This window comes from Pleurodeles waltl, chromosome 2_1 (assembly GCF_031143425.1).
Source record: "Pleurodeles waltl isolate 20211129_DDA chromosome 2_1, aPleWal1.hap1.20221129, whole genome shotgun sequence".
NCBI lineage: Eukaryota > Metazoa > Chordata > Amphibia > Caudata > Salamandridae > Pleurodeles > Pleurodeles waltl.
The window spans coordinates 180,922,871-180,947,057 of record NC_090438.1 but is presented as its reverse complement, the minus strand read 5'-3'; the positions used below and the strand labels follow the sequence as shown (position 1 = coordinate 180,947,057).

General features: G+C 45.9%; 1 protein-coding gene across 2 annotated transcripts in view; it reads right to left on the bottom strand.

The window, feature by feature from the left end:
* TMEM255A (transmembrane protein 255A) overlaps positions 1–24,187 on the bottom strand; it is a 251,261-nt gene that overhangs the window by 43,634 nt on the left and 183,440 nt on the right. For both annotated transcript variants that reach the window (XM_069212129.1, XM_069212119.1), the window contains exon 6: positions 20,175–20,263. In XM_069212129.1, the coding sequence (XP_069068230.1) occupies positions 20,175–20,263 (89 nt within the window). The remainder of the gene's footprint in view (positions 1–20,174; positions 20,264–24,187) is intronic.

Genomic DNA, 24,187 nt, shown 5'->3' with positions numbered 1-24,187 from the left:
AGCAGCTGCCTGGCTTTCAAAGTTGCCTCTTTCAGAGAATCGGCACAAAATCTCCTCTTGAATGGAAACGGGAAAGTCAATATTGAATCGTTAGGTAATCCTTTTTTGCTGCAAGCAGCACACATCATCAGGCTTTACACTAAAAGGACTCTCCCGATGCCTCAGAAATGAGCCCCATGAAGTAATTAATAAGCTGCTAGGAATAAGCTAGGAATAAGCAACCACTAACCCCTGCAAAGACTTATCTAAAAACATTGTTTGGTGCTTATAGGAGCAGGTTATCAAAATTTACAATAGGCTGAAAAGACACTTCAAACTGGGTCCCTGGACAGGGTGAACTGTATATGTTTTATACATATTCAACTGGCACTATAAATGTTCCTCCTCAAGAAAGTATTGTCACATATTTCTTAGAGTCGGCATCTCCCTACCTCCCTGAAGCCCTCCTCTAGGGGGTCATTACACTATGGGAAGAGTCTTTAACAACCATTTGGAGATCAGATCTCTTTTCTTAACACTTGCCAAACTACTGAACTCTTGAACATTAATACATCATATTCTTATTAATACTATATACAGAAAGAGGCATCAGGGTACATCCTTCAGCAATTGATGTGCTGGATTATCATTCACGCTATAGTTCAATAAATAGGACAGTACACATGGAGTGGGAGACTGAGTCAGCCTCCTTTTGCCAGTCACACCCCTGCTCAAAGCGTTACTAGCTTGTGCTGTACCACTGACGGTTGTCTCAGTTCACATGGCGGCCTATTTCTTTTCAACATGGAGTGCCCAGCAGCCACTATACATGGTAATGTTTAACTAAGGGTAATATGAAGCAAAAGCGTAACCGTTTCTAAGATTAAGACCCACGTAGTGGAGACACCAAATCATTAGATTGACCAGGTAAGGTTATGATGGCTTTCTTTATTTCATTTAGTGGCAGCACACTATTTCAACCGTAGGTTATCATATATAAGCCAAATCCCAACATTCCAACATTCCCACCGAGAACCTACCCACATTCTAACTTCCACTAGCTTGAATACACACACACACACACACACATATATATATATATATACACACATCCCTCTCCCCCACAACTACCACCACCGTTACCATCTAGACTATAACCATTACCACTAACCCTGGCATTCTTATAACCACAATTTCCACTACTGTATTATTATATTAATTTTGTTATATCATTGTTTGTGCTTAGATATTAATGTATTAAATGATGCTAAACCAGCTAGAATAACACATTCATAACTTTCATTTGAGGCCTAGCAGTAATGTGATTACCGGAATAATCACCCTGAAAAAAGTATCAGAGTAGTAACAAGTTTGTAAGCATGACCAGAGGAGAAATGAAGGTGTCAAATTTTCTCCACAATATAAAAGAGAGTCAAAGGTTTTGTAGTCACAAGTAGTGTTGCCAGCTATACTCTCTTGTCTGTTTGGCATTTGGGATTACCTTTGGGTAGTAAGTGATAGAGGACGGCACTAGTGACCCAAGCATTGTACAAAAGAACTAAATGGAAAAAAGTTCAACTGTAACTTACTGTGGTGCGGTCTTTCCATAAAATGAAAGCAGAAACCCTTATCAAGAAATGTGTTTCATATAGCAAGAGCAACCCTTTTGCATAGGTCTGCGGATCTTGTGGTTCTCTGCCCAACAAAAAGCCCAGAGATTATAAAATAGGTATGTGTTAGAAATTGGGTTTTGGTTGGCAGTCAGGTTACCCCCTGTCCAAGCAAGGACCCTTACTCTAGTCAGGATAAGTCACACACAATCCAAATTATCCTGTGCCTACCCTCCGGTAGCTTGGCACTGAGCAGTCAGGCTTAACTTAGAAAGCAATATGTAAAGTATTTGCGCAATAAATCATGCAATAGCACAGTAGAACACCAAAAATACATCACACAGTGTTTAAAAAAATATATAATATTTATCTGGTAAGATGCAGGTCAAAACGATTAAGATGCAATAAGTATATGTTGAAATATCACTGTAATAATGATATAAAGTGTCTTTAGTCTCTTAAAAAGCAACAAGTGTCTCTTGCATGCACAAAGTACCTGGTTTGTGTTCAAATTCTCCACAAGGGACCGCAGAGGAGGAGATGCGTGGAAAACAGGGAGGTCTGCGTAGATTTTTCTTGCGCACACAGGCGATGCGTCATTTAGTTTTCACGCAGGGATGGCTTTGTGTCGATTTCCGGCGCGTGGACTTGGATCCTCTTTGGGTTGTGGGATTATCGGACGCCCCGGGGGACGATGCGTTGAAATCCGACACTTGCAGGACGAAGTCACAGGGGCTCCTTTGATCTGGTGGGCATTTGCGTGGAAATTTCTACAGCATGGCAGGCACTGCGTCGATTCCTCTCAGGAAGTCGGGCTGTGTCGATCCAGTGGGCCATGCGTCGAATTTCCAGTCGCAACGCTGGTGCTGCGGCGATCTTCTCCTTGCGAAGTCGGACTGTGTCATTTCAGTTCGGTGTGCAATTAATTTTTCACTGCGCTGCTGGCTGTGCATCGTTTCTTGCAGGCTGTGCGTCAATTTTTCACCGCACAAGGAGTTCTTTGCAGAGATGAAGTCTTTTTGGTACTGAGACTTCAAGGAACAGGAGGCAAGCTCTTTCCAAACCCTTGGAGAGCACTTCTCAGCACAGCCAGAGAGCAGCAAGGCAGCAGGGCAACAGCAAGGCAGTAGTCCTTCTCAGCAAAGCAGTCCAGGTGAGTCCTTTGGCAAGCCAGGCAGTCCTTCTTGGCAGGTTGCAGGTTCTGGTTCTGGGTTTCTTCTCCAGTAAGTGTCTGACTTGGTAGGGGCAGGGGCCCGGTTTAAACACCCAAATGTGCCTTTGAAGTGGTGGAGACTTCAAAGAGTGGCTTAGAAGTGCACCAGGTCCCCTTGCAGTTCCATCCTGTCTGCCAGGGCCCCAGTAGGGGGTGTGGCAGTCCTTTGTGTGAGGGCAGGCTACTGTCCTTTGACATGTATGTGTCAGGCCCTCCACTCTCCCAGCCCAGGAACACCCATTCAATATGCAGCTGTGTGCAAGTGTGACTGAGCATTCTGTGTTTGCGGTTTGTCTGAGTGAATGCACAAGGGAGCTGTCAACTAAACCTAGCCAGACGTGGACTAAAAAGGCACAGAAGGATTTAAGTGCAGAGAAATGCCCACTTTCTAAAAGTGGCATTTCCAAAACAGTAATATTAAATGCAACTTCACCAGTCAGCAGGATTTTGTATTACCATTCTGGCCATACTAAATATGACCTGGTTACTCCTTTTAGATCAGAAGCTACTACTCAAGCAATATATGAGGGTAGCCCTAATATTAGCCTATAAAAGGAGCAGGCCTCACAGCAGTGTAAAATGAATTTAGGAGTTTTACACTACCAGGACATGTAAACTACACAGGTACATGTCCTGCCTTTTGTCTACACCGCTCTCGGCCCTAGGGGTTACCTAGGACCCACCTTAGGGGTGTTTTAGGCTTGGCAAGTACTTTTAAATGCCAAGTTGAATTGGCAGTGAAACTGTGCACACATGCCTTGCAATGGCAGGCCTAAGACATGGTTAAGGGGCGACTTAAGTGGGAGGCACAATCAGTGCTGCAGGCCCACTGGTAGCATTTAATCTACAAACCCTGGGCACATATAGTGCACTTTACTAGGGACTTATAAGTAAATTAAATAATCCAATTGGGTATGATCCAGTGTCACCATGTTTTAAGGGGGAGAGCATATGCATTTCAGCACTAGTTAGCAGTGGTAAAGGGCGCAGAGTCCTAAAACCAGCAAAATAGTGTCCAAAAAGTGGAGAGAGTCAGGCAAAAAGTTAGGGATGACCACCCTAAGGCTGTCAGGTCTAACAGTTGGTGGATGATGATGAACAGAGATGTCTGGTGGACACTGCAGCACACGTAGAAAGAGGAAAATGCCTCTGAGGATTGTCCCTTCAGGCACAAAAACAATTCTGTCTACAACACAGGCACCCTTGCACCATCATACAAGAGTTCCTGCATTGGTGCTGGCAGGCAAGGCTAGCAAAGGACAGGAATGTGCCATGTAATGTCAAAAAAGGGGCATTCCTGTCCTTTAATGCAGCACAACCCAGCAAGGTGGCTTGCTGCATTGCGCTGCATGTGAAAATGATACATATGGGTCTCATGACTTGCCTCACGTCTCTCCTATTCATAGGCATGCCCAGAGCCAAACCGCTTGGCCAATTTTGGATGTGTGTTAGTATGACACTCTGAAATGAGCCTTATAAAAGCAACAACACAATGATGAACTGTTAGCTGATCTAATTACACCCAATGTTTTTTTAAACGTGTTCCTCTATGGTAGTTACTACAAAATGAAATTGCACATTTGCAACATTACTGAACTGAAGATACCAGTGATTGGGATTCATCGAGTTATCTGTAGCAGACAGCTCTCTATAATGCATTTGTGAAGGTACCTTCAGGCTCCACTGGAATAAGTGTGACTTCCTCAAACACAAGCTGGAGTTCATTGGCTACATCTTAACAGAAGCCATCAAAATAGTGGCTCCTCTGTAAAACATGCACCAAGTATATGGTACAATTCACACTAGCGTTGCAAGCTGAAACTAGTGCTTCTTCAGAGCAATGTACTAAGCCACAGTTGTGTAGGTTCTTGGAAATGAGGGCATCACACCTGCTTATTGTAGGACATCAAACAGCACTCATTTTATAATACAACAGCAGGCTCCGAACAATGCAGTAGAAAACAAATTACATTTATTTTAACACCAAGTGGATACACAAAAAGATGACAAACATACAAACAATAAATATGTGTATACAAAATAAGGTTTATAATTCTTCTGTTAGTGGCACAAGTGTAGTAGTCGACGTTTTGAGTGTTTGGAAGATAAATCTGAAGAAAGTTTGTCAGGACAGACTCATTCTGTGTACATCCACAATTATTTCCACAATTATATTTTGTGCATTGAGTGTGAAAAATGGTATTAGTCGTCAGCCAACTGTCCAGTAACAACACTGGCTGGTCTGCTTAGAACTGCCCCACACACAACAAAGATACTCGCATAAACCCTGGTGGTACTTCAGGGTCCAAACAATTTGTGGCAATGTGCTTCTGGGGTAAAACACCAGAATTCTAGTATCACTAGTCACATACCATGCAGTGATGGCATTCCGAGTAAAGTTGTTGCATGAAGTGCAATCCAAAAAATAGCTTCAGAAGTATGCCTCTGGGGACATTCGGAATGCTTCATACAAATGTCATGATACCTTCACCCAGGACTGTCACGTAAATAGGTGATGCATTTGCATTCATTGGCAGCTGCCTTGAATGTTCTGCATTCATAGCTTCAGTTGTATTCATTTGATCAGCATAGCACTCTGCTTGATGTTCCTGGCATTAATGGGTCCATCAAAAAAGACTTACAGGAATGGCATAGAATACATACCAAACAGCTGGGCTCAGCTTGAACCTTACAGAATAATTCCACATCACCCTCATTTTGAAGGAGCTCAGTTGGCTCCTAGAATGCAATAAAAAATACACTGAATCACGTTATAAAATATCTAGAAACACTGCAACCCACAATACTTTCCCCGCTCTAACCTTAGGAAAGGTAAAGTGAATATGACTACACAAACCAGATTCAAACAGAAAACCAATGCTCTAACCTTAGGAAAGGTAAAGTGAATATGACTGCACAAACCAGATTCAAACAGAAAATCAATAGAAACAGCCTGTGTCTGGGCTCTCAACTCTGGTTTGTGTTGAGCCCATCCATGAGGAATCAGGCAAGTCTGCCAGCCTCCAAAAACCTGAAAAGCAGCCTCTTTATATGGCTTTCACATCCCATCTAGATGTTAATGGGAACTCTATACTGAAGATCTGCATGAGGGCACCCTAAGACCTGGAATTCTCTTCCGATGTACATCCGATCAATTATATCCATGGGAGTTTTCAAATGTGCATTTAAAACTTGGCTGTTTGAGGAAGTCTTTGTTTCGGGTACATAGAAGTCCTGTTGGAGCATTTCGGTTCTCTCTTTCCAGTCTTAGCGCCATTATACCTTTGGGTGCGATTAACCATAACCATAACCACAACCACAACCAATGGACTATAACCGAAACCATGAGAGAACGCCTGTCTGTACTCAATGAGACTCACAAAGGATGACTAACCTTTATTACATATGTGTGCACAGACATCACAAATACAGGACAACAATACTCACAATTCACAAAAAGAAACATCTAAATACAAGGGGGATCTTCATTATCTACCCCTGTTGACACTCGTTTCAGGCCCTTATTAATCATAACCCCTGATGCATCTCTTCCAAGGGCCTGCCTAATCCACCATTCCAGACTGAAGTGTCTAGAAATACCAGTTCACCATCTTGTACAGGCCAGGAGTAGTCAATTCCATGGGAAACCTGTTTAGGCATACATGAATGACTGCCATACAAAAATAGCTCCTGGCACCAGATACTGCCTAATCTGCAAAGCACATGCAACAACCACAAGGTGATAGATGGAATGCTTGACTTAATCACATCCCAATCCATCGTTTTTGCCCACCATGCCACCTCAGTCTAGACCCAGTCATATGCAGATCAGTCTTGACTGATGGAAACAGTCGAGCCCGAACTGCCACGCCAGGGCTTCCCTGAAGCAGAATACGAGCAACCTAGGACCAGTTGCACTCTGATGGGGAGGCATCAGAAAGGTAGAGCTTGATTTAAGTGGCAAAGCCTGTCCTGGGTTGGTTGTGCTCCGATTAAGGGAGGACTTGGCCTGGTAGGTCGGGTTGAACTATGCAGTCCATTTGTTGGAAAATGGGTTATTGGTAAAGGCAGGTAAGAACCTACACTTAGCAATAGGCCACTAACCTCCACTTAGGTCCAGTTAGGTCTCAGTAAATTAAACCTATCTCAACCCTTGGTAGCTTGGCAATGAGCGACAAGGCTTAACTTAGGAGACAAAGCATAAAACATTAAAATATCACAAAACAGTAATTAAATAAACCACAGGAAACAGTTTAAAAACCCAAAAATCTATTTTGTAAATATTTTAGCTTTAAAATGACACCACAACAAATAAAATTGGATAAGGGGAACCGGAGATATTATTTTTTAAAGAATTAATGCTTTCTAGCGCATAGAAACAAAAAGTGCCAATCTGGTCATCTGGTCGCACCTCGACTGGGGCAAAGTCAAAGTTTAAGGCCGACCGTGATGGAGCCTGGCTCGATTACAGCCCGTGGGAGGCCTCGTCAAAAGTTTACCTTAGTCGTTTTTCTGGAGATTTTCTTCAGCCGGACGAACCTGCCAGTCCAATCCGACCTCCTGGAACTCTTCCTCGGATATGCGTCGCAGGAGCCCTCAGTGGAGATTTTTACCTTTGGACTTAGTCGTTTTTTCGAGGTGAAAATCCTTTGATCCGGGCAAACCTGAATTTTGATCCGACGTCCTTGGAGTCCTCTTCGTATACACTGCCTGGTAGGTCCTGGTCAACTTCCTACGTTGGGACGTAGTCACTTTTTTGGAGATTTTCTTCACCGGGACAAACCTGCAAGTCAGGCCGGGTCGCGGTTGAGGCAAGCCGGCTAGAGTTGCTGTGGCAGGTCAGTCCCTCTATGGAGCTTTTGTCCATAAGTTCTCCAAACTTCTGGATCTTCTTCCAGATGTTCTTTTAAGGTTCTTTTGAGGTCCACAGTTCACCCCAAGGTTCTAGAAGCTCTGAGATGCTCCTTGAGGGGTGCAGACTACAACTCCCACAATGCACCTGGTGCAAACTCCTTTTTGGCCACTGGATAGTGGTCAGCTGGTTGGTTTCTTCAGGAGTTGGTGCAGGGGACTCTGGTTAGCAAGTTTTCACCTGTAGCAAACAGGGAGTCCCTCCTTGAACCAGTTGAAGCCAGGCAAAGTCCTTCTTGTGGTGAAGCCCAAGAGTGCAGCTGGTGCAGTCCACCAGAGTGCAGTGTCCAGGCGCAGGCCATGGGTCCAGCAGGGCAGTCCTTCTTCTTCTGTAGTTCTCCCTTGTTGGAATCTGTTAGGGATCTGATAGGGAACTGAGGTGTTTGTGCAGGTCTGCCAGTTTTATCCTTGCTCCTGGGTGAAAAACAGGGGGTCCTGGTTCTCCAATCAGGGGGAGGGTCCTTCCCCCTGTGATGACCACTTCCTGGGAAATGTGGCAAAAATCAATCCCAGGGAGCAACATTCCTCATAAATCCATCATGGTTGAAAGTGATTTTTGTAGGTTATATCTGGCTGAGCCCACCCACTGGTGTGGCTAAAAATCCTAAACACACCCCTCTCCTGCACTCTTCTAATCTAATCAAGGGGGCACCTAATTGTCTGGGTTTGCAGGATGTGAGGATGTTAATGGGGTGCTCCAAATGTCCTTCCCTGCCTTTGAAGACCCATTTGGCAGCCCTCCCCCCTTCCTGCGTCCCCGTCTGCTGAGGGAAGATCTCCTCCTCCAGGCACATCTCTTTGTGTTGAGCCAGGCCACTTCACACCTCATCAAGGCAGCCTGGCCAGGCTAACAGAGGCTGGCCAATCAGAGCAAAGCAGCAAAAACACTGCAGGGCTGAAGTTGGCAACTTTTCAGGTAAAGTTTAAACCTCCTTACCTGAACAAGTTATATTAAATCCCACAAATGGAAGTTGTGGGATTTGTTATAACAATTAATTTGATACCAAACTTGTGGTATCTGTTACTTAAGGGGACTTTTAAAATTAAAATAAAGTCTCCCCATTCTAGCCTAAGGAGGCCATTCACTACAATGAGGGAAAAACTAAATTTGGTTGTTTTACCTCACCAGGGCTTTAAAAACTATTTTATAAGGGCCCTGCTTATAGTTACATGGCACCCACCTAGGGGCACATAGGGCACACCTTAGGGGTGATGCATATGTAAAAATAAGGTAGTTTAAGGCTTTGGAACTACTTTTAATTCCAAAGTCTAATTTGCATGTAACTTTAATTTAAAAGCACCCAGAAAGGCAGGCCTGCCTTTAAAATGACCCTGGGCACCTCAGCAGTGCACCTATGGGTGCACTATCTATGCTGGGGTCCCTTAACCTACATGCCCTACCATATACTAGGGACTTATAGGTAGGTTGACTTAGCCAATTATAATTAGCCTAATTTTCATACTGATTTTACACAGAGCACAGGCCCTGGGACTGGTTAGCAGTACCCAGGGCACCATCAGAGTCAGGAAAACACCAGCAAAAAGTGAAAAATGGGGGCAAAAAGTTAGGGGGCCTCTGCAATCAGCCCTGTTTTCTAACACCTTTCATTACCTTTTGTATATTTTAGTAATCTGCAAAGCACAACATCAAAACAAAGGAAGAGCCACCTTCAATGGAAAACAACATAAAGTCCTAGTGGTGAAAAAAGACCTGGGCGCTCTATTGAACATTTATTGGGAACCAGAAACGAGGGCTAGCCTTTGGAGGCATTCACTTGGTCATCCTAGCTCCCTTGACTCGGAGCATCGTGTATCTGGCAACAGTTGTCACCAAAGAGACATGAGGACTAAGGCCCATCCAATGGAATAGGCATGGTAACTGGACATGAATCAAACAGTGGAAGAGGAGGTCAGGTTGTGACTCATCTGCAAAGGTTTGGTGACTCCTGAGGGGTCACCCACACTCTTCATTTAATAACTGAGCAAAGTTCCATGGGAATTGCTCAGTGCACACGCATTCCTCTCACCGGATCTGTGAAAAGCCCTGGGGTGACAGAGGGGATCTTCCATTGTGCTTAGACTGACTTTATCAACATCACAGCTGCGAAGGCAGGGCTGCTCCACCTGTGAGACAGGTGGAGTGTCACAGGGGTAACAAAAATGACATTGTCCTGCTGAAGAGAAGTCTGAAGAGAGCCTGCTGCATGTCTGTAACTGATTGCTCACGCCTCTTGGAGCCAGCAGTCATTTTAGGGAGATGGACGGAAGGGGAGAGTCACAGAGATGACGCCTAACTAACAACTTTAGAAGTGGTGCGTGTCCTTTGCATGTTAAGTCAAATTCCATGGATATCTCGTAAACTTAAAAACCTGTAGCTGGGGTAGATGGGTTGAAATAGCAGCCCATTTGTGCAGACCATTAGGCTGAGTCATTTTAACATAAAGTTGCCTTAGAATACAAAAAAGGAAAATGTTTCGTTCTGATAATCATTCTTTTCATTTATCTTATTTGGAGGTTTGTGTAGCATATGAAATGCACCCAAGTGAGATCTTCAGGCTTTGGAACTTAAAAAATACAAAAGAAATGAATTATGTAACAGAGTGGACACCGCCATAGCTCCTCAATTTATCTTGAAGCTCCAATTAGAGGTTCCAACCTTAGGGCTCATATACACATGCAGAGTTATTATCTCAGCTGTGATTGTGGATATACATACAGTAGAAGTGAAATACTACCAAGGGAAGAACACACAAGGGCAGAGATACGGGCTACAGGAAGCATGTCTCCGTCTCTAATTAAAGTAAAGATAATTGTGCAAAACATTACTTCAGTAATCCAAAGCAAAAGAAAGAAACAATACTCAACATGCTAAAAAAATGCAGGTGCAATCAAATCAAAGTAATATGTCACATACAAAATAATAGGCTGCAGAAACAGACTGAGGCCAATTATTGTCCAATGACAAATGAAAGAATCACAAGTTCACTTATAGATGTGCGGTTACAACTTGAACTGAGTTATGCAGTTCGGATAGTTTTGAGTATTGCTAGTTTCTATTCCTTTGTATTATTGTAGTCATACTTTACACAATTATCTTTATGTTATTTAAATATTTCCTCTTGTTGAAATTTGCTATTGTGTGTTCGCAGTTCATAAGGGAACGCCATTCTTTGTATTTGTATATAAACTTTGGCTTACCTTGTGCTATGTCTTTATTTCTTACACATTTTTTTGTTTCTCCCGAGTGAACCTTTGTTCTTGATACAGAAGGGAACAACATGGCCCTTAGGGTTGCTTTTGCAAGCTGTGGCATGTCAGCTGCTGCTGAGAGTGTGTGCCACCCAGTAAACGTTCAGTGTTGAGAAGTGTGCAAGGAGGAGGCTGAATCACAGCAGAGAAGCTCCACAGTATGTTGCCACCTCAGAGGATGGCCTGGGTGGTGGATTGGTGTTGGCATTTGTAGGAGGCTGGACTGGCTTGTAGTGAGTACCAAGGGGTACTTACACCTTGCACCAGGCCCAGGTATCCCTTATTAGTGTATGGGGTGTCTAGCAGCATAGGCTGATAGATAATGGTAGCTTAGCAGAGCAGCTTAGGCTGAACTAGGAGACGAGTGAAGCCCCTACAGTACCACTAGTGTCACTTGCACAATATCATAAGAAAACACAATACACAGATATACTAAAAATAAAGGTACTTTATTTTTATGACAATATGCCAAAGTATCTCAGTGAGTACCCTCAGTATGAGGATAGCAAATATACACAAGATATATGTACACAATACCAAAATATGCAGTAATAGCAATAGAAAACAGTGCAAACAATGTATAGTCACAATAGAATGCAATGGGGGCGCATAGGGATAGGGGCAACACAAACCATATACTCTAGAAGTGGAATGCGAACCACGAATGGATCCCAAACCTATGTGACCTTGTAGAGGGTCACTGGGACTGTAAGAAAACAGTGAGGGTTAGAAAAATAGCCCACCCCAAGACCCTGAAAAGTGGGTGCAAAGTGCACGTAAGTTCCCAAAAGAGCACAGAAGTCGTGATAGGGGAATTCTGCAAGGAAGACCAACACCAGCAATGCAACAACGATGGATTTCCTGACGAGAGTACCTGTGGAACAAGGGGACCAAGTCCAAGAGTCACAATCAAGTCGGGAGTGGGCAGATGCCCAGGAAATGCCAGCTGTGGGTGCAAAGAAGCTGCCACTGGATGGTAGACGCTGTGGATTCTGCAAGAACGACAAGGGCTAGAAACTTACCCTTTGGAGGATGGATGTCCCACGTCATGAAGAGTCGTGCAGAGGTGTTTCCGTGCAGAAAGACCGCAAACAAGCCTTGCTAGCTGCAAGGGTCGTGGTTAGGGTTTTTGGATGCTGCTGTGGCCCAGGAGGGACCAGGATGTCGCCAATTGCGTGAGGAGACAGAGGGGGCGTCCAGCAAGACAAAGAGCCCACTCAGAAGCAAGCAGCACCCGCAGAAGTGTCGGAACAGGCACTACGAAGTGGAGTGAACCAGAGCTCACCCGAAGTCACAAAGGAGAGTCCCACGACGCCAGAGGACAACTCAGGAGGTTGTGCACTGCAGGTTAGAGTGCCGGGGACCCAGGCTTGGCTGTGCACAAAGGAAATCCTGGAAGAGTGCACAGGAGCCGGAGTAGCTGCAAAACATGCGGTTCCCAGCAATGCAGTCTAGCGTGGGGAGGCAAGGACTTACCGCCACCAAACTTGGACTGAAGAGTCACTGGACTGTGGGAGTCACTTGGACAGAGTTGCTGAGTTCAAGGGACCTCGCTCGTCGTGCTGAGAGGAGACCCAGAGGACCGGTGATGCAGTTCTTTGGTGCCTGCGATTGCAGGGGGAAGATTCCGTCGACCCACGGGAGATTTCTTCTGAGCTTCTAGTGCAGAGAGGAGGCAGACTACCCCCACAGCATGCACCACCAGGAAAACAGTCGAGAAGGCGGCAGGATCAGCGTTACAAGGTCGCAGTAGTCGTCTTTGCTACTTTGTTGCAGTTTTGCAGGCTTCCAGCGCGGTCAGCAGTCGATTCCTTGGCAGAAGGTGAAGAGAGAGATGCACAGGAACTCTGATGAGCTCTTGCATTCGTTATCTAAGGAATTCCCCAAAGCAGAGACCCTAAATAGCCAGAAAAGGAGGTTTGGCTGCTTAGGAGAGAGGATAGGCTAGCAACACCTGAAGGAGCCTATTAGAAGGAGTCTCTGACGTCACCTGCTGGCACTGGCCACTCAGAGCAGTCCAGTGTGCCAGCAGCACCTCTGTTTCCAAGATGGCAGAGGTCTGGAGCTCACTGGAGGAGCTCTGGGCACCTCCCAGGGGAGGTGCAGGTCAGGGGAGTGGTCACTCCCCTTTCCTTTGTCCAGTTTCGCTCCAGAGCAGGGCTGAGGGATCCCTGAACCGGTGCAGACTGGCTTATGCAGAGATGGGCACCATCTGTGCCCATCAAAGCATTTCCAGAGGCTGGGGGAGGCTACTCCTCCCCAGCCCTGACACCTTTTTCCAAAGGGAGAGGGTGTAACACCCTCTCTCTGAGGAAGTCCTTTGTTCTGCCTTCCTGGGCCAAGCCTGGCTGGACCCCAGGAGGGCAGAAACCTGTCTGAGGGGATGGCAGCAGCAACAGCTGTAGTGAAACCCCGGGAAAGGTAGTTTGGCAGTACCCGGGTCTGAGCTAGAGACTCGGGGGATCATGGAATTGTCTCCCCAATGCCAGAATGGCATTGGGGTGACAATTCCATGATCCTAGATATGTTACATGGCCATGTTCGGAGTTACCATTGTGACGCTATACATATGTCGTGACATATGTATAGTGCACACGTGTAATGGTGTCCCCGCACTCACAAAGACCCGGGGAATTTGCCCTGAACAATGTGGGGGCACCTTGGCTAGTGCCAGGGTGCCCACACACTAAGTAACTTAGCACCCAACCTTTACCAGGTAAAGGTTAGACATATAGGTAACTTATAAGTTACTTAAGTGCAGTGGTAAATGGCTGTGAAATAACGTGGACGTTATTTCACTCAGGCTGCACTGGCAGGCCTGTGTAAGAATTGTCAGATCTCCCTATGGGTGGCACAAGAAATGCTGCAGCCCATAGGGATCTCCTGGAACCCCAATGCCCTGGGTACCTCAGTACCATATACTAGGGAATTATAAGGGTGTTCCAGTATGCCAATGTAAATTGGTGAAATTGGTCACTAGCCTGTTAGTGACAATTTGGAAAGAAATGAGAGAGCATAACCACTGAGTTTCTGGATAGCAGAGCCTCAGTGAGACAGTTAGTCATAACACAGGTAACACATACAGGGCACACTTATGAGCACTGGGGCCCTGGCTGGCAGGGTCCCAGTGACACATACAACTAAAACAACATATATACAGTGAAATATGGGGGTAACATGCCAGGCAAGATGGTACTTTCCTACACAACCCCCCCCAAACGAAGGACAATAAGACCAGCCATGACCTGATGAGTCTTCATTGTCTAAGTGGAAATATCTGGAGAGTCCATCTGCATTGGAGTGGGTACTCCCAGGTCTATGTTCCACTGTATAGTCCATTCCATGTAGGGATATGGACCACCTCAACAATTTAGGGTTTTCACCTTTCATTTGTTTTAGCCAAAGTAGAGGTTTGTGGTCTGTTTGAACAATGAAGTGAGTGCCAAACAGGTATGGCCTCAACTTCTTCAGTGCCCAGACCACCCTCTCTATGGCAGACCAAAGCTTTTCTCTAGGGGTCAACCTCCTGCTGATAAAAGCAACAGGTTGATCCTGGCCCTCAGAATTAAGTTGTGATAAGACTGCCCCTACCCCTAATTCAGATGCATCAGTTTGGACAATGAATTCTTTGGAGTAACAGGGGCTTTTCAGGACAGGTGCAGAGCACATGGCCTGCTTCAGCTCCTCAAAAGCTTTCTGACAGTTTGCTGTCCATAATACCTTTTTAGGCATTTTCTTAGATGTGAGGTCATTAAGAGGGGCTGCAATGGAGCCATAGTTCTTTATGAACCTCCTGTAGTACCCAGTGAGGCCTAAAAAGGCTCTCACCTGAGTTTGAGTTGTAGGGGGAACCCAATCTATAATAGTTTGGATTTTCCCCTGAAGTGGTGCAATCTGTTCTCCACCTACCAGGTGTCGCAGATAAACCACTTCCCCCTGCCCTATCTGGCACTTTGAAGCCTTGATAGTGAGGCCTGCCTTTTGCAGGGCCTCCAAAACTTTCCATAGGTGGACCAGGTGATCATCCCAGCTGGAGCTTTACGACAGCTATATCATCTAAATATGCTGCACTAAAAGCTTCCAGCCCTTGCAGGACTGTGTTCACCAACCTTTGAAAAGTGGCAGGTGCATTTTTCAATCCAAAAGGCATTACTGTGAATTGGTAATGGCCTCCAATGGTTGAAAATGCAGTTTCTGCTTTTGCATCCTCTGATAACTTGATCTGCCAATACCCTGCATTCAAATCAAAGGTGCTTAGATACTTGGCAGATGCCAGTGTATCTATTAGCTCATCTGCCCTGGGTATAGGGTGAGCATCAGTTTTAGTTACCTGGTTGAGACCTCTGTAGTCAACACAAAGGGCCTCATTCTGAGGCCGGCGGAACCGCCATATGGCCGCTCCGCGGTCGAAAGACCGCGGAGGCCATTCTGGCTTTCCCGCTGGGCTGGCGGGCGACCGCCAGAAGGCCGCCCGCCAGCCCAGCAGGAAACCCCTTCCCACGAGGAAGCCGGCTCCGAATGGAGCCGGCGGAGTGGGAAGGGTGCGACGGGTGCAGTTGCACCCGTCGCGAATTTCAGTGTCTGCTAAGCAGACACTGAAATTCTTTGTGGGGCCCTCTTACGGGGGCCCCTGCAGTGCCCATGCCGTTGGCATGGGCACTGCAGGGGCCCCCAGGGGCCCCAACACACCCCATACCGCCACCCTGTTCCTGGCGGCCGAACCGCCAGGAACAGGATGGCGGTATGGGGTGTCGGAATCCCCATGGCGGCGCAGCAAGCTGCGTCGCCATGGAGGATTCCTTAGGGCAGCGGAAAACCGTCGGGAGACCGCTGGTTTTCCCTTTCTGACCGCGGCCAAACCGCCGCGGTCAGAATGCCCTTGAGAGCACCGCCAGCCTGTTGGTGGTGCTCTCGTCAGGGTCAGAATGACCCCCAAAATCTCATTTCCCTTTTACCATCTTTGGAATGAGGTTTTGGTACAAGTACCACAGGAGAGGCCCATGGACTTTCAGAGTGCTCAACCACTCCCAGTTCAAGCATTTTCTGCACCTCTTGTTTTATGCAGTCTCAGACATGGTCAGGCTGCCTATAGATCTTACTTTTGACAGGCAAGCTGTCTCCAGTATCTATAGTGTGCTCACACCAAGAAGTGGTGCCTGGCACAGTAGAAAAGAGTTCAGAAAACTGACCCAGGAGATTTATGCAGTGGTCTTTCTGCTCAGCAGTAAGACAATCTGCCAGTACTACACCTTCCACTAGAGCATCCTGTTCTGTGGAAGAGAAGAGATCAGGGAGAGGGTCACTCTCTTCTTCCTGTCCCTCATCTGATGCCATGAGCAGGGTGAGATCAGCCCTGTCATAGTAGGGTTTCAGACGATTGACATGGAGCACCCTAAGGGGACTCCTGGCAGTGCCTAAGTCAACTAAGTAGGTGACTTCACCCTTCTTTTCAACAATTATGTGGGGTCCACTTCATTTGTCTTGGAGTGCTCTTGGGGCCACAGGCTCCAAGACCCACACTTTCTGCCCTGGTTGGTACTGAACCAAAACAGTCTTCTGGTCATGCCATTTCTTTTGTAGCTCTTGGCTGGCCTAAAGGTTTTTACTGGCCTTTTTCATGTACTCAGCCATCCTAGATCTTAGGCCAAGTACATAGTCCACTATGTCTTGCTTTGGAGCTTTTAAAGGTTGTTTCCAACCCTCCTTCACAAGTGTTAGAGGACCTCTTACAGGGTGTCCAAATAGGAGTTCAAAGGGGCTGAAGCCCACTCCTTTCTGGGGTACCTCCCTGTGAGCAAAAAGGAGGCAAGGTAACAGGACATCCCATCTCCTGCCGAGTTTGTCAGGGAGTCCCATTATCATTCCTTAGAGAGTTTTATTAAACCTCTCAACCAGTCCATTTGTTTGTGGATGATAGGGTGTGGTGAACTTGTATGTCACACCACATTCCTTCCACATGGCCTTTAAGTAAGCAGACATGAAATTGCTTCCCCTGTCTGATACCACCTCTTTTGGGAAGCCCACCCTGGAAAAGATTCCCAGGAGGGCCTTTGCCACTGCAGGAGCTGTAGTGGTCCTTAGAGGAATTGCTTCAGGATATCTGGTGGCATGGTCCACTACCACCAAGATAAACCTATTGCCTGAAGCAGTAGGAGGGTCAAGGGGGCCAACTATGTCAACTCCTACCCTTTCAAAGGGAACCCCAGCCACAGGCAGAGGAATAAGGGGTGCCTTTGGAGTGCCACCTGTCTTGCCACTGGCTTGACAGGTTTCACAGGACTTACAAAATTCCTTTGTGTCCTCTGACATTCTAGGCCAATGAAACAAGGGGACAAGCCTGTCCCAAGTTTTCATTTGCCCCAAATGTCCAGCTATGGGAATGTCGTGGGCTAGAGTTAGGAGGAACTTTCTGTATTCCTGAGGAATCACCAATCTCCTGGCAGCTCCAGGTTTTGGATCCCTTGCTTCAGTATACAAAAGGTTATCCTCCCAGTAAACTCTGTGAGAGTCACTGACATCCCCATTTGCTTGTTTGACAGCTTGCTGCCTTAGACCCTCTAGTGTGGGACAGGTATGCTGTGCCACACTCAGCTCCTCCCTGGCAGGCCCCCCTTCACCCAAAAGCTCAGCAGTGTCTGCTTCCAGCTCCTCTGGTGTAGGTTCTGCACAGGGTGGAAATTCTTCTTCCTCAGAAGTTGAATCCACTGAAGAGGGAGGGATAGTAGGTAGTGTTTTACCTTTACTAATCCTAGACATGTTACATGGCCATGTTTGGAGTTACCATTGTGACGCTATACATATGTCGTGACATATGTATAGTGCACGCGTGTAATGGTGTCCCCGCACTCACAAAGTCCGGGGAATTTGCCCTGAACAATGTGGGGGCACCTTGGCTAGTGCCAGGGTGCCCACACACTAAGTAACTTAGCACCCAACCTTTACCAGGTAAAGGTTAGACATATAGGTGACTTATAAGTTACTTAAGTGCAGTGGTAAATGGCTGTGAAATAACGTGGACGTTATTTCACTCAGGCTGCACTGGCAGGCCTGTGTAAGAATTGTCAGATCTCCCTATGGGTGGCACAAGAAATGCTGCAGCCCATAGGGATCTCCTGGAACCCCAATACCCTGGGTACCTCAGTACCATATACTAGGGAATTATAAGGGTGTTCCAGTATGCCAATGTAAATTGGTGAAATTGGTCACTAGCCTGTTAGTGACAATTTGGAAAGAAATGAGAGAGCATAACCACTGAGTTTCTGGATAGCAGAGCCTCAGTGAGACAGTTAGTCATAACACAGGTAACACATACAGGGCACACTTATGAGCACTGGGGCCCTGGCTGGCAGGGTCCCAGTGACACATACAACTAAAACAACATATATACAGTGAAATGTGGGGGTAACATGCCAGGCAAGATGGTACTTTCCTACAGCATTTGGGAGTTGAAAGGGGACGGAGAATAGCCCATAGGACTGCAGCTAGGCTCAGAACTCCCATTTGTCTGCAAATGAAGACAGACTGTGCTCACACCTCATCTTGAGAGCTTGGTGCTGCTCAGGATGAGCAGCACATCTTTGGAGAAGAAATGCAGAGCACCTGATGGAAGAGGAGGTCAAGTTGTGATTCATCTGCAAAGGTTTGGTGTCTCCTGAGGCAAACTGCAGTAATGGAAGACTGAGATAAGAAGAGGCAAAGATGGTGCACTTCAACTCGCAGGAAAGTGTAACCAGCAAAGAGGACTTCAGGAAGGCTGCAGCGCCTGAGCAGATCACAGGTGCAATCTCTACAGTTCTTAGGTAGACTACATAAAATGCTCACAATGAAGTTAGCCTCCATGAACAATAAGATGGAGACTATAGACGTAATGTAGGAGTAGAATTTGTACCTACAGAATCGGCTTGAGACTCCAGAGACGTCTGTGGAACAAGCAGCTGCTATCAACTGGACTTCTGCATTATTTCAGCGCAAACAATAATGTCATTCTGACATATGGGAAAAATTGCAGAAACGCTGGTGAGGGGGGATCTAGATTGATCCCTATTAAAATAAGAGATAATTACCCATGTGATTTCACCTCAAGTCTCCTGAATGAAAAACAGGAGAGTCCAGAAAAAAAACTTGGCTTACGCAAGCCCTCATCCTTCCCAGCAGAGCTTTAAAGAGGAAAAAGTGCAAAACTAGATCTAACATCAATGAGAAGACCGGACAAACATAACGTAGAGATAGGTGAGGCAGATAAAAAAGAAACATATTCTTCAATGGACAGAGGTTTAACGTTTCTGTTGCTGATCATATAGCCAAATTTAAGGAACAGCAAGCTTCTCGAGGTAGGAAAGAGCTGATTTTTACTGGAGGGCCAGGTAATGATGCATTATCTGGCTGGTTGACAGAAGCGCATGGAAGGCCATAAGTCTTGCAAATTGCAGCTGCAAAAACATGACCAAAGGATCTGTAAATAAGTTCTGAAAATGGAAAATAATCTTTAGATGTTCATCAATTCTAACTGGTGCATGGTGGTTACAACTTCATGTTTTGGATGACTGCCTGGTGTCAGGTCCCTTTGCCTCGAGAATACGGTCCAAAGGTTTGGGTTACTTATATCTAATTCTTTAAGACCTATAGGCCGTTTTACACCATAGACACTGTGTTGGTTTAGAGGGTGGTTTACTGTTTAGTGTTGTGTTGTTCATTGTCGGTTTTGTTATTCAATACGAAAGATGCTAAACATAAACAAACGTGTGAAAATCACAGACAGGAAGTCCCTGAAATATCAATCACATTAATCACCACACCTGCATGCCACCACTGTACTCGAACCACGCATAGTTTCATACCATAGCCCCTTCTCATGACAACATTTCACCAAAATGCTTTGGTTTGCAGAAGTCACAACCCGTTGACCTCTGATACTCCTTCTCTCACTCTTATCCCCCCAAAATCTTCTTGAGGTTTAGAATGGCACGTAGTGAAAACACCAGAAGGCAAAGAGATAACTACACATGTAAGAGCATATTTCATTTTAGTTTACAGCCACTACCTCCACGACCTTAATCCCAGGGATATCAAAGGAAGTGCGAGGCGTACCAAAGAGCAAGTCAGGGCAGCAAGACAATGTACCTTAGTAACAGAAACATCCAATGCAGATTGCGCAGAAACATACCTTGACTAATGCAGAACAATAACATACACCAGAGCAGCCACATGCTCACCTTCCACAGTTATATAGGTCACAGCAGTAGCAGGTATTGCTTTTTACTTGAAGAGTGCAGGTTGGACCTGTCGACAATGGACAAGAGACCTGTAAACAATGAAGATAATCATGTGATACACTGTTTCACTGGTATGTGCTTTTCTGAAAGAAAGTCATTTTAAAATACAATGTATTGCCACGAGTAAATGCAATTGTTTTGCCCTGGTCTAAAATTGTAAGGTAAAGCTGGCTTTGAATAGCTTTTGTGTTATTTGGTCTGCTGGTAGCTGTTACCTGGGATGTGGGTACGTGTTTGTCATTGTATGTGTGACAGAGAGAGAGAGAGAGAGTCAAATGCAGAGAGCAAGAGAGGGAAATATTGAGAAAGATAGAGGTATCTCAGTACAGGCATGCTACTAAACACAGAATAGAAATAAATACTTATTTAGAATTCGTAACAACACTTGTATTTCAGAATATAGCTTTACAGCACACCATAGCTGGCTATACCGATCAATAAAGGCGAGCTCCAGCGTTAAAGGTCGGAGCGACGGGGGAGCGGGCCTTTAATGGCCAGTATAGCCCCCTACGGTAGGATATTAGAACATTCCGCCCCTTGAGGGCAGAGTGTCCTAATTATATAAACAAAGGCCTCTCAGTGCTTAAGGTGGTTGAAATTCCTGAAGTTCCGCAGCCTTTGATTCACGGCTCTTGCTGTGATTGTTCAGCAGCTAACACCCACACACAGGCCCACAGCTGTTAGCTGTTGAACACACAGCAATAGCTGTGAATTGGAGCTGAAGTCAGCCCCTGGTTCTCTCTGGACTCGGCTAAACTGCTTTTTCCCATTCTGCTGGGCCAGGGAGGCCAAGGAGCTGAGCAGTATTCCCTCTCCATCCTTCCCAAGCTCAAGTGATTCTGTGAGCTATGGGAGTAGGAATGGTGTGCCCTGCAGCATAACCTCTGCCTCCCGCTTTCCCCTGCCCACTCAATATATTTTGGAGAGGCAGAGGAAAGAGAAAGGCAAAGGCTGTGGATTCCAAAGTTCTAATATAGCCTTGAGTCCCGGGCTGCAGGTGAGGGCCTGTAACGAGGGAGAGGGCTTTTAACAACCAGTATAGCCCAAGGCGGAAGGGCTACAAAGTTATTAGAACATTCTATCCACTAAGGTTAAATGTTAAAGGGAGAAAACATGAAGCCAAACATTGGAATATTCAAGCTCCAGACTAATACCAGCCATTATAAGCTCGGAGCTACTCCACTGTCCTCAGTGGAGCTGTCAACATTCCAAAGTTCTTATATCTTTAAAGAAATATCATCTGACATACATATCAAATCCTAAATAATGTTTACAAAAATATTGGCTTATTATACGTACATTTTCCATTACTAACTTCATTTGGTTGGTATTTTTCTAAACTTTATTTAGGACACGCTATTTACGTCAACCAATTTTCTGATTACATTATTCTGGTACTACACCTCAAGAACAAGGAGTAAAAGCAAACATCCAAAGGTGTTTTCTGACACAGTTCTGGTAATGGCATACTTTGATATATGGCAAGTGAGCTAGGAACCACACAACTTCATTGAAACCTTATGAATCATGAACTTTCTATTTTTCAAAACTGTCTTGGATGTTTCCCATCAACCACCTGCACAGGAAATGACATCATTGAATTTTAACCAAAACATCTTTAAAAGAAGAAGGCAGGCAAGAGGACCCATTTCCATCATCCATCTGTATAGGAAGTAACATCACCGGATTTCCCATTACCCATCTGTGCAGGAAGTGACATTATTGTTTTTTTCCATCATCCATCTGCACAGTGGCATCATTGGTTTCCAAGCAAAACTCTCTTTAAAAGAAAAAAACAAGCATGAGGATTCATTTCCCATTATCCATCTGCACAGGAAGTGACATCACCGGATTTCCCATACACGTGCTACTAAACACCTACTGGAAGAAATTGGGTTGTTGGTTGAGGGGATGAAACCCTACTCAACCAGGAATCACAATCAGGGAGAAGTCACAAGCAAACCCTAAATTAACCTCTGCTCAACCCTTGGGCAGCTTGGCACAGAGCAGTTAGGCTTAACTCAGAGGCAATGTGTAAGGTATTTGTGCAGCACTTCAAACAGTGACACAGTGAAAATACAAGATAAAGGATCCCATACCAGTTTAGAAAAATAGAGTAATTTTTAATAAATAAAACAAGACTAAAACAATAAAAAAAAACAATCTGTAGAAACAGAGATATGCAGGTTTAAAGATTTTAGCAAGAACAGTGCCAAAAAGCAGAGCGTACCAACTGTGGATATCTGGTTGCGCTGGATAGGGACAAAATCACAAGTTCAGGCCGAATAGGATGGAGAGCAGGCCAGCTACAAGGGCCCAGTTAACTCTGCTGAACAAGAGTACCTTCAATCCTGGTTTGTGGAGCGTTGTGAGGGTCCCCATTGAAGATGCGTAGTGCAGATGACGAGATACGTCGGTTCTGAGATGAGGTGAGGCTGCAGTGCGAGATCCTGCATTTTCATTGAGGATCCAGTGGATGAGGGCTTGGGATGCTAAGTCTGGCATCCAGGATGTGGCATGCAGTTGGGTCAATGCAGAGTCCAGTGTAGTCCTCGAAGCTGCCATCGACAAGGGATATGAGGGTCTGCACCAAGGATGCGTCACACAGCGGCGGTTCCGATGGGGAAATGGGCTGCAATGCAGGTCTTTGCGATGGAACCGATCCATGCAGCAGTGGCAATGCGTCAGTTCTGCTTGGAATTGCACCATGCAGCAGGGAGATGCATAGGTTCTGCTGGATTCGCAGAGTCTGGCAGAGCACCTTAAGGTCCGAAACTGGGGTGGCACCACATTTGCAGGGTAGACTCAGAGTCCAGGTGCTAGGTTCAAGGTTGTTGGAGTCTTCTGTCCTCGTGGCTCTAGTAAGGAGGCCAGCCAGCTAGCCCTTGAAGTCACTTAGGAGTCCTGGGTTCCACGGATGCCCTTCCAGTTCTTCTCACGTAGGCAGGAGGGCAGAAATCAGTAAGTCAGCACAGCAGGCCAGAAGTCTTTCAGAGCAGCAGTCCAGCAGAGTGGCAGTTCTTTCAGCAGCACAGCAGTCTTTTCTGACATAGTATCCATAGATCCAGAGGATTACAGAGGAGTTGGTGCCTGAGGTCGAATATTTATACTTGGTACCCTTCCTCTAGAAGGTGGGAGAAGCCTCTAGAGGTTTCCCTTTGAAGTTTATAGGCATCCTTCATTCCCTGCCCTGGCTGCATACTAACTACAGCGGGTATGCAGCCCTTTGTGTAGAGGCAGGACATAGCCTATTCAAGTTTAAGTAGGGCTGTGCCAAGCTCTGCCTTCCCATCCTACCAGTGATGGCCTATCAAGGCATACCTAAGTTCTCTATTGTGTGGGGCTTTCTAGGAGGAACACCCAAAGCCCAGCTGTCACTTAAACCCAGTCATGTGACCCAGGGAAATTCTACAGGCACTAAGGGGGTTATTATGATCCTGGCGGTGAGTGATAATGTGGCGGTAGTAACGCCAAAAGGATGGAGGTACATACCGCAAAAATATAACATGGCAGCAGGCCCTAACGGTGACAGGGAATTCCTACCCTTTCACCGGTAGGCGGCTCTCCCACCCCCCAACACACACCTGACACCACCCAGCCCCCTCCATCCAAACTTACCCCAACCCCCTCCGATCCTCTCACTGCCCCCCACCCCGTCTGATCCTCTCACCGCTCCTCTACTCTCTCTGATCCTCACACACCCCCTCACCTCCCATACACGCACACACCCACAGACACGCACCATGCATACACCCAGTCACTCACACTGGCATAAACGCATTCATACATGCATACTTCCAGACATGCTCGCATACATTCTTACACAATCACTCACACGCATACAACCATGCAAACAACACAACACACATAGCGCATTCACACACACACTCACACATTTATGCACACAACCAGAAACACACACACAACACCCCCACCCCCTCCCCTGTCGGAAG